General features: G+C 41.9%; 1 protein-coding gene across 3 annotated transcripts in view; it reads right to left on the bottom strand.

Annotated features, from left to right (window-relative positions):
- Window positions 1-8007: 8007 nt before the first annotated feature.
- Window positions 8008-11564, bottom strand: part of CABIN1 (calcineurin binding protein 1) — a 109778-nt gene continuing 106221 nt past the window's right edge. For all 3 annotated transcript variants that reach the window (XM_021549888.2, XM_021549890.2, XM_021549889.2), the window contains 2 exons: window positions 9923-10149; window positions 8008-9422 (listed from right to left, as the gene is read on the bottom strand). In XM_021549888.2, the coding sequence (XP_021405563.2) occupies window positions 9279-9422; window positions 9923-10149 (371 nt within the window). In that variant the 3' untranslated portion in view covers window positions 8008-9278. The remainder of the gene's footprint in view (window positions 9423-9922; window positions 10150-11564) is intronic.

Here is an 11564-nt window from a genome sequence, read left to right as displayed (position 1 = left end):
ACATTATCGCTCAAATTCAGTCACAGGGGCTGGCAAATCCTTTTTTTTACATGGCTCTTTCATCTAAAAGAGAATAAAGCAGGACATAATGGATGGTTGGTAACATATTGTTAAATGGTTACAAGACACAGGAAATTTCAGCCAGGGAATGGGAAAAACTGAAAAATCCAAGTAAGTCTTAATTAGAACAGAGACTTGGGTTTGCTACACTGCACTATGCCAATTTCTCAGCATTCAGAGCTAAGGGTTCTCCAAAAACACTGAGCATGCTCTACTCTTACATGAGCAGACACTTTTTAGTCCTCTCCAGAACTCTGCTCATGGGAAGCTCTGAGTTATTTGGAGTTATTCACCATCACAAAAACCCAGGTACGTTTTTCTGTTGCTCTTAGTTAACTTAATTATGGGAGTGGTTCCTAGTAAATACTCAGATTCAATCACTCAAGTTGAAAAAAAACAGTTTTACCCTAAATTGGCTAGGAGATAAAATTATAAATAATGTATGACATATGAAAATGATCTAACTGCAAATTCAGTGGCTGTTTAGGGGAGGGGGGACAGTTTTTGGACAAGTAGTTTCTATTTGATGGAGACAGAAAATGGAAGATAATCTGAAAATCTTACCAGCCAGTGAGAAAGCCCTAAGGCAAAACTGAGATCTTCTGACTTATGATTTAGCCAGTAAATCAATAGTGTTACCATGAAATAAATGCAGGAAGTGAATATTGACAAAGGCCAGATACAGAACCCAGGAAGAATGAGCCAGCTTCAAGTCCATCTTATTCCAAACCTATCACCAGCTCTGCTGCTGCTGTTCTGAAAGCCACCAGGATTTCCCTCCTGGAGCAACATCAGCCACTGGGGGATGATGGGGGAGAAAAGCTGTTAAAGAAAATGATATTCCTGATAAACACTGCCTCAGGGATCACATGAAGACAGGTGTCACTGAACAGAACTTACTCTAGTTGCTCTGCAGAGTTCCTATATATGCCACAGCCACCCTAATTTCAGGGAGAAGTAATTAGGGATGTATTTTTTACCAGCTGAGATATTTCCACCTTTCCTTGGCCTTTTGCATTTTTCAATGGTTAACTGTGAACTTTTGAGTTCGCACATATTAAGGAAGTTAAGTCTGTTTATCTTAAAGCAGCTATTTTCCATGGAAATTTTAGTTGTAGAAATACTTTATGTCACTGAAGAAACTGTACACATCACAGGCCTGGGGTGACACAACCTGAGGCTGCCCTTTGCTGTCTGCACTGAAATCAAGAGGAGTTATTTATGTATTGGTACCTTGTTGAATCAGGCACATCTTCAAGAAGAAACACTGTCCTCCTCCTCTCTCCCTCTTCCCAGGGGTCACTCTGCACTTGGAAATAACATTTCTGTATTTTCATATTCTTTCCAGGTACCTTTCCACATGTGTTGATAGTACCAGAGAAGAGACACTCTTGTGTCTGTGCCTGAGTTGTAACTGAAACATGACCACACACCCAGCCTGGACATTACCATGTTCTGGGTACTTCTGAGTTTCACTGACATTGCAAAAAGTTCACCTTATTAAAAAATAAAATGCAGCAGGAGTGCATTTAAGCACAGACTAATAAAATTTACCCTCTCTTACACTTCAGTGGAATTCTCAGTTACCTAAAGGTGAAGTGCCCAGTTTGGAGGGTGGCAGCAGCTGAGCTGTGCCCAGTTAAGGCCCCTGTGTCTGGCTCAGCAGTGCCAATGCACACCCAGGGCCCAGCCAGGCCAGGCAGCTGCACGGGGACACCTCTGTGCCAAGGGGAGGCACTGCAAGACACCCAGCATTCAAACACCTCCCAGGCTTTCCAGCACTCCTTTCTCATCTTCCTTACACCCAGAATCCAGCTCTATTAACAACTTCCAAGGAAAAGTGCAGGCCTGGTAAAATGTGCCATTGTGGGAGACTCCTTGTGCAGCTCACTGGAACATCCATTTTGAGCCATTGCAAAGCCTCCTGGTGCATGCAGGCATGCAGCAGGAAATGCACTTGGCTTGTTTGGCTCCTGCACAGCACCACTGAAACAGGAGCTGGCAGCTCTGCCTGGCACCAGCAGCTGCTTCTGGCTGCATCCATTCCTCAGCTCGCAGAGCAACGGGATCACAGACCAGGAATCCTCCCATTTCTCTTTGCAGAAATACTTTACAATGTGCAATCCCAAGCTGTTATTACATTCCAAGCAAGCCAAACTGAAAAATCACCTTGCACCACTGCTGCTTGCTGTGAGGAAACACTCAGGCTCTTTGTTTTGCTCCCAGGAAAGCCCATTTACTTATTAAGTGTAGGAAGCACTTCCAGCAGGGTGTCTATTGGGAGAGCCATGACAGAAGTCATTTGCTGGAACCTGTGCTGCTGACTTGGGGGCACAGCATTGCAAATTGATGTTGTAAGCTCGGAACTTCCACTACAGAATTCTAAAATTTAATTTTCTTTTCCCCCTAACCCACTCTAGCCTAATGGAGATCTAAGTTACAGCCAACACATTCTTAAGTGACAAGTTCCTATATTCAAAGTGCTTTCTGATATCCACTCAGCACGGTGAGTTTCTTGGTGAGTGTATGTTGGCTCAATTAACAAGTTAAGCAATTCTTTGAGCATCTAGTACCATCTCTTAAAGGGAAAATTATCACTGCAATCTAACTGAAAGAGTTGCATTTTATATATATCTCTGCATTTAGAAGAGAAAATATGACTGTTCATACACATTAGGGTGTAATTTAAGGAAATTAAATCTCTGGTGTGACTTAAATTACAAGGAATCAAAGAACATTTCTGAGTATGAAGCTTTTCTGCTCATTCAACATCCTTTACTAATTATTACTGAACAGTATGTGTTCAGTGCTATATTAGTTCATAGTTCATGCAATGCATATTGCAGCTAAAACTCAGCTGCATATTATTCCTTGTGAACAGCCCTCTGTATCTGTCAGACTCCTCAGAGGAGCAAAATGAAAGCAATGTGAATATAGAGGCAGGTTGTAAGGCTAACTGTGGATGCATGTAATAAATGTAGTAATTCAGCATTCTCACAGGAAACACTGTTTCTAAAATACCTTTGCCCTGTTACATGGCCTTTTACTTGTTATATCACTCAACTAAAATTCAATGAATACCATTCCAGTGTGGTTCTCATATGCTTATACCATATATGAACTTTGTTTATATTCCATTTATGCTGGAATTCACTGTTGTTTGCCAGGTCTCTGAAAGAGATGGGAGATTAAAAAAAATAGGCTGAGAAATAAAACTTGAGAGGGGGATATCTATGTCTGATCTGAGAGCAAAAACTACTTTTTACCATATATGTTGACTTGGCTTTAGATAGGCAGTTTCCCTCAGTAAGACAATGCACTTAGAGACATTGCAGAGTGTTCCTCCCACTGGGATTATATAATGGCATGTTTTTCTACCAGCTACAGACACAACCATTTAATTGTGCAGATAAATCTTACACGCAGGCAGAAGTGTGATTGCACTTTTCCCCTTGGCAGAAGTGCTTTGGTTTTTGAGTCTGCAGTCAGTGGCCTCAGCTCCACATCCCTGCTCCCTTTCCTGAGCTGCCAGATGGCTGCAGGACCTGATCTCACCTCGGGGCTGCTCCACATACACAGACTGCCTTACAAGACTTAATCCAAGCTTGAACACTCCATCCTTCTCCCATCATTCTCAAACACATTTTCATCCCTGATTAGAATTTGACTCGAACAGAATGACCTCAAAGCACTTCACAGATCCACAAGTTGCGTGTTTGTCACCAATTCTTGGGCCCAGTTTTGCTGGCACAAGCCCCACACCACTGCCACAAACCAGGGCTGAACTAATCAGGATTCCCCCTGGACACATTTTTTGAGCCATTTCACACAAGACTGACTGGCAGGAGATTCCCATGACACCCCAGTGCAACATACTGCACATTGTGAAAATGGAAACACCCAGGGGGCTTCTTATGGGGGAATTGAGGGAAAAAAAAGGAAAAAGAGTCATGGGGCAAACAAGATTTTGTATGAAAAGCAAGTATATGGTGGATCTGTTTTCCCGTGACAACATTAATGGTGACAAAGCAAGCTCTTGTTTTTTTGTTGCCATGGCCAGGGACACAGTCCTGTAAGCAGCCTGTGAGGATTCTCACCCCTCTGCCTTCAGTCAGACCATACATTATGCAAAGGACATATGGTACAGTAGCAGGAAGCCCTTAGAACTCAATGGGATCAAACCCAGCAATGCACGGTAGCCTCAGTAGTTCAGGATAGATCTTGGACATCCATTTAGGGGGGGGTTGGTCCCCCTGCCCTTAATTCCCCTCCCTTCCCTGCTCTGTCCTAGGGCCCCCTCTAGTGCTCCCGGAGCAGGCAGGGATGGAGAGCCCTGGGCAGGCTGAGCTGCAGCACAGCCTGCAGACACCTGCACGGGCTGCCCGAGGCCAGCGAGCAACAAGGCAGCTCTGGAGTTGGTAAAAGAATCACTTCTTATGGGTGTCATTGTCACAGGTGCATTAAACAAACAGCAGCAGGAACAAAAATGTCTATGCAGGGAGATGCACCTTTTAATCTCTGCTCAGATTTGCCTGGGGTTCTGTGAGTATTAATGTGAAAGAGCCATTTCAGAGAAGGTAAGTCCTCCTCCAGAAGCCAACAAACCCAGATGTCTGCTGTCCTCTGCAATCCCACCCTTTCCACCATGCCCTGCAAGGACAGCTGGAGTCCCACAAAGGCATCACTTGGGCTGGCACAGCACCCTGAGGTTACTCCAAAAACCATAAATAACATCACAACTTAGCATTACTGAATCTCTGGTCATTAACTGGAAGGGAAAGGTGGCAAAATTAACACTCAGCCTACAGTGAACTTCTTACCATCATCTTCAAATGCAAGCACAAAGCCTCTTCATCCCAGCTTTCCATGCCTAGGAGGCCACAAAATTGATGTCTGCTGTGCTTTTTGTGATGTGCATCTCATCTCCTTTGCCTGCCACCCAGTCTCCTAAAATATGCAAGCACCTGCAGGAGCAGAAAGGAGCTGTGCTCAGTGTGTAACTGTACACACAGGCTACACCCTCATTGGAATTTCCAGCCCAACACTGTGCTTTTCACAGTGGTGTTAGCAGTGCTGTGATCCCACCCTCCATGGCAGGACTTGGTCTGTTCTCACCTGGCCCCTGTTTCCTTCAGTCCATTTTGTCTCCTATCAGCTTCAGCTGCTGCTGTGCCTTCCTCATCTTTTCCTGGTCCCTTTCTCCCTGACCATATGGTGTTTATTTTGGCTGCAAAAGACATTAATTTCATTATTCATGAGAAATCTCACTCCAATTAAGAAAAAAACAAAACAAAACAAAACAAAACCAAGAGACAACACCTGACAAACCCTAGCACATAATAAAATTAAGGAGGTACTTGGTATCTTCCTTGATCTGCTATTTTGGTTGCGGAAGGGAACATTATTAGCTTTTGGAAAAAATGCTACAGCATTTGTCAGACAGTGGGCAGAAGCCACTAATGACAGCTGTGCTCAACAAAATTAATTCTTAGTAAAACACTAGTCCTTGCCTAGAGAGAGAAATTCTCAATGGTCTTAACTACACATGGATTATATAATCCATGTGCCAGGAAGTGAAACTGCAAACAGCCAAACCCCAGTGCTGTACAACTTAACAATGCTTTCACCCTAACCCTGAAAGACATCTGTGTGCAAAGACAGTGCCCAGGAGCAGCACAGAAAGGATATCAGCTCTCCACAAATTAATCTCCACAGGCAATTCAATATAATTCCTTTTCCCCTCTCATTTGGAACAAATACGGTTTTGCTATTTGCTTGAAAGTCTGAAGAGTCTGGCTTTTCAGTAGCCAAAAAGGATTTGGTTTTTAATCAATTACTGTCAGGGTTTAAAAAAAAAAAAAAAAAAGTAAGGAGAGAGAAAGGCTCACCCCACTTGGTCACAGACCTCACCTTAAAGTTTGCTTTAGGCACCAGACATTCCTATGGCTTCACAGGGAAAACCCAAACCAAAGCCATACCAGAGCAACATAACTTCAGCAGCTGCCATTTCTTTGTCTGGCACATCAGAAAGGCACCAGAACACAGATTTCACAAGCAAGGGGTACCCAGTAAATCCTGAAGGCAGATGCAGTGTTTACATTTGATCTGCAACTTGGTAAGCTGGATCCTGCCTAGGCTTGAATTTCAAATTCTTACCACCAGGATTAGACCAAACTAAAGGAATCTACTCCAGGCCATGGCTAAGTGCAGTTTTACTGCAATACTTTCTCTTGATAATTCCACAAGATGACATAGCCAAGCTCCACGAGATGCACTCATTACTCAGTGAATGCCTCTGTTTGTAAGGATTTGAAGTTGTTACTCTTACTTCAGGGATGGTTCTTCAGACAAATATGATTATCTCCGTGCATCCAGGGACCTTGGCACCTTCACTCCCAAATGTGGCTCCTTGAACTGAAGAACTACATCAGCTGTACTTACAGAGAGGAGATTTCACACATGGAGAAGAAGACAGGCTCCTTCAGTGCAGCAGGAACACCCTTGTGGAAGAAGGCCCAACAGCTGAGAAACATTTAGCCAACAGCAGAAGGGCAGGATTGGAGGGAGATGGCCTGTATAGTTCAGCCTCAGTAATTTCTTGAGCTTGAGAAAAAGTCCTTGAGCTACTCAGGAGCATAATGGGAGTAAAAAGATCTTAAATTTATTAAAAAAAGAAAAAAAAAAAAAAAGAAAACCAGGTAAGAGAATTCAGTATAGGATAAAACAAGTTGCACACTTGAGTAGTTTGAAGGTTAAAATTACTTTAGAGCAGTCCAGCAAATGCAGCTCTTGTTGGTTGGCAGGAACAGTTACACTTACTGTTCTAGGTTTTCTAAACCAGCAAAATTTTAAATCTTACTGAAAAAGCAGGACTAGAATTCAAAGGAAAGCTCAAGACCAGCATTTTAGGAAGTCTGGAGGAAAAAGCCCAGAAAGCCTAATGCCAAGGAGTCCTTAAGAATAAACCAACAATCTTCAGTGGTCACATTAAATTAGAAAATCAAATGTTTTATACATCAAACCCAAGTTGAAGTGTGGACCTAAAAATTTAAATGTGATCTTTAAGTTAGAATACATTTAAGAATACACATTAGCCAAACAGTCTGTGTAATCTATTCCATTTGGGTGAAAAAGCCCTGTTCAGAACTACACCCTCCCCTTTCAATTTCTCATAAGAAGCTGCTTTATTTCATTCTGTGCTTTCTTCTAAAAAAATTAAACATCATGCTTATCTGAAACTTCCTCAGCTTTTTACCTGGCAGTGACTACACAGTATGCTATACACTGCATTTATAATAACCTCCAGCAAATCAGAGTAAACACTGAAAGCATTTTACTGAAAACACTTGCTTGCTTTTACCATCATTTGCCTCATCTTTTCTGTATCAATTGCACTCACTTCACCTATCACTTATAGTAGGTGAACGAGTTACACAAACAGCTGCTAAAACATCCAAAATGGACATGCTCACTTCCTTGTAAACCACATTTTCTTCAAAACAAAACCCCCAGAATTTGAGAGCAACCTTGCAATACAAAGTTTGCCGAAGCTTCTTTTTATCCACAGTCCATTTGTCATCCTTATCAATCACTGTAATAATGGATCAAGTGCAAATTTGTACAGCCAAATATTCTGTGTGATCCCACTCCCCATGTGGTGTCTTCCTCCTTATGTGGCTCATCAGCTTTCAAAGACACCAAGATGGGTGAAAAAGAATTCCCATCTCAGTGGGGAACCGAACCTGCTGCAGGCAACCTTGGCAACACTGAGCTCTGGGTCACACACACCAAACCCACCCCAAGAGCTCTGGCAGTTCTCTGAAAATAAAGGGGTCTCCATCAAATCCCTCCAATCCCTTTTTTTTAGCCAAAAAATAACAGGAAAGAGGAGCAGTGCTCTTTCAGAACCATGGCACCTTGTGCCCTCTCAAACAAACAGAGACAACAGTGCATTTCAACTTTATTAGAAAAGAAACCCAAAAGTTTATACAAAGCTCTGCATTTTACAGAAAACCAACCCCCCAAACACAAAGAAATCCGACATTGCAAGCTGTATGCATTTTCTGTTTTCATATACAGACATATATATATGTACATACACATATATATATGTGTGTGGGCGCACGCGGGTGTATATATAGTGTGTGACGTTTTTTTTTTTTGCATGGTTTGCATTCATTATTTTACAAAGTTAACATTCAGTAGAAAAAAAAAAAAGGATTTTTGTTACCATTATTTTCTCATATAAATAACTGCAAGCAGTCCCTCTGCAGATAGATAAAAAACACCTTTTCGTGTCATTCTGTAAAAAACAGACATTACTGAAATGGTACTGAAATCTTTCAAGTTTTTTTTTTTTTTTTCAATACCACCATAAAAATATCATCTAGCCCCCAATTCAAAATGCTTGTCCAAGGCATTAGAAGAGAAAGGACTGTAAGACAATTCTGGAAAGATCAGTTCTTTAAGCCAACATTCAGGTAGATAAATTTTGCTGGACCTCATACACTGGTGTGAAATGAGCACAAACAGGAGAGCACCCTCTCTGTCTGCTTGGCAAAGCTGGTTCTTTTGTCTATTTGAAGGAGTCAAATTCCAACCAAGCCCCCAGCAGCGTGAAGGAGCTGACAGACTCTCAGCTCACCCTCCCTGCCCTATGACAAAGCCACAGATTTTCTCCATGCAATTAAAATCTCTACCAGCTTAGCAATTTTTCCCTACTCCATCCACCTTAAAAGAAGCTGTTGGATTAATCATGGCATGGTTAGACAGACATCAGGTTGCTGAATTACTGGGAGAAAAACTTAGCTAGAGGGGGAAAATACGAGACAACTAAAAGGAGGAAAACACTATAGAAAAGAGCTACCGGAGCAACTCCCAAGGCTCTGGTTTGGAGAAGCAGGAACAGTAGAGAGATAAGAACTGCAGCTCAAAACATCCTTGTGTTTACTGAAGTTCCTGGTGACAGTGTGATCCAGATTTATCAAGTGCCTGGTAAACAATCAATCATTCCTTCTGTCAAGCACCATGATGGGGAGAATGGCGAAGAGTCTGAAGGCAATACAAGTGGCTGTGGTGTAACACAGGTAATGAAAGTGAAGAACACAATGATGCCAATTAAATGGAGAGTAATGCCAATGAAGATGTTTCAACTTCCAGAGATGCTGGCAACAAGAAGAATGGTTATGTGGTTGGTGTTGATGATGGCCAGAATTCATTCATATGTCCATGTAGTCATCATCTTCATCAGTATCACTTTCCAGTGAGGACTCCTGGCTTGAGGTCTCTAAGATTTCCAAAGCTGGCTGACAAAGGCTCTCCTTCTTTACATTCGCTGCAGACTGAGCAGACAAAATAGCAGACTGATCCCAAAAAGAGAGAGAGAGAATATATTGCTAAATAGTCAGGATAAACCCATGATCACAGGGACAAAAGCCCACTGGTTGCTATTCCTTCACATTCAATACCTGTCTTGTGTTGATATATCAACCTATTTACCTAATTAAAACAACATAACATTTACCAGTAGGCTTCCCCACAGTTAATCTTCTGGTAGCTTCCACTAATCTAAGAACTGCAATGGCTGCACCAGCTCACTCAGCCATTTTTGTAATTTTTTCCAAATCCCTCAGAAAAGGGATAGGGACTAGAATAGCTCTCATTTCACCCACAGCCAGTATTTCACCAGTCCTTTAAGAACTGGCTCCTGCTGGTAACAGCTACCACCTCCTTCCACTACTTATCTACCTCTGGTTATGAACTGGGGGCATGAACTGTTGCTTCTTTCATACAAGTATTTTATTGAGGGGAGAATTAAGATTAAAAACAATAATCTAAAAAATTACTGTTTCCCTTTTATTACCTTTAATTTTTGCTTGGTCTCTTCTGAAATGCTGCCCTTTGGAGAAAGGAGGGTGGGAGTGGGTGGAGTGACAGTGATCTCAGGTGGAAATTTGGTGACAGATGAAGGTATGAAAAGCTTTGGCATGTTGGGCAGAATGCGAGTTTTTACTCGGGTGCCATCTGTCTTGTTCTGCTGACTTCCCAAAGTCTGTGAACTGGAGCTGAGTTCAGGCTTGGAACTGGAGGCTAAACAGAAAACAGCAAGGAAAAAAAATATGTTAGGAAGTTATCTAGGATTTCAGATGTCAAAGAAGAGGGAAGAGTTCATTGTTAGATGTAAGGCTGGCTCAAAAGGCCTTTCTTCAAGCCTTGTAATAACCAAAGCTTAGAACCAGAAAAAAGATTGTATAATGACAATTGGGAACCAGTAGTAATTAAAAAATATCTTACTGGATGTCAGAAACTCAACCTGACCAAGCACAACAAATGGTAGTGCAGCACTGGCCATCTACATCTACTACAAACACCACATTCCCACTTGGGTCAGATGCAATCCTCTCCTGTCTCTCCATTCTGCAATGCAACAAACAAAGCTCTTCAGCTTCACTTATGAGTCTTCATTTCCTCCACCCCAGCATTGTCTCTTCAATTACTGAGAGAGCAACTCCTCAACAAATATATAGAGACAAATATATGGTAACACTTGTCAAAATTTCCCCATTACAAACCCTGCCACAAAGCCCTCCTTGGTGTGCTCATGCCACTGCTCCCACTCTGGTTAGCATCATCTCCACATCCTCCCCAAGGGTCTCAGCTTGGGGCCTCTACAGTGCAAGCTTTCCCAGAGTGTTTATTGAGTACATCTCACCAGAAGGATCCAGCCCTTCCCCAGGCACTATCACATTGCAAAATTATGTATATACAACAATAACCAGTAGATGACAATGCTATGATGTTAAAAACTGAGTATTTGTTACAAGAGATTTCTTACTTAATGCTGCTTCACACGGAGTCCAAATGATTTTTTATAAACTATATAAATGGAAAGACCAGAGCCTTTCTCAGTCTGGTAATAATAACAGGTGTTCATGTGCATTTTTTTCAGATTCAGTATTGTCAAATCCATCTCTGGCAGGTATTGGGAATGGACATGGCCACTTACACACAGCAAAATAAAATGCCAGTTTCCTAATGCTACCCTGAGAAACAGGCAGCAGTAGAGCAAACTACTAAGGGATGTAAAATTGAATTGCATGTTCTCAACAGCACACAGGAATGTAAGAGCTGCCACAACAGATGAGGCATGGCTTTCCATCAAGGTCAGTGACCCATCTCCATGGGCAGCCAATCCTTCCAGACAGTAATCAGACACAGGATAATCTGCTCTCACAAATAAGGAAAAACAAGATACCCCAAAAATTAAAATCTAGATTATGCTTGCCTGAAATACTCGGTTTTACATTTTTTTCAATTAAAACACCAACTTCTTCTCTTGGGAAGAGGGCAGAGGAGGGATAGAACACATTAACTGCTGTAATGCTGGTTTTTATGTTTACTTAGACTGAGTCAGTTTTGTGAAAAACCATTTCCTTCTGCTAAATATCCCAACAGTGTAATCCAAACTGTTATCATACTGTCCCATATAAGACTTCAATTAAAAG

The sequence above is a fragment of the Lonchura striata genome, chromosome 18, assembly GCF_046129695.1.
Source record: "Lonchura striata isolate bLonStr1 chromosome 18, bLonStr1.mat, whole genome shotgun sequence".
NCBI classification, from domain to species: domain Eukaryota; kingdom Metazoa; phylum Chordata; class Aves; order Passeriformes; family Estrildidae; genus Lonchura; species Lonchura striata.
The sequence above is the reverse complement of the archived record's forward strand: the minus strand, read 5'-3'. Positions and strand labels throughout refer to the sequence as shown.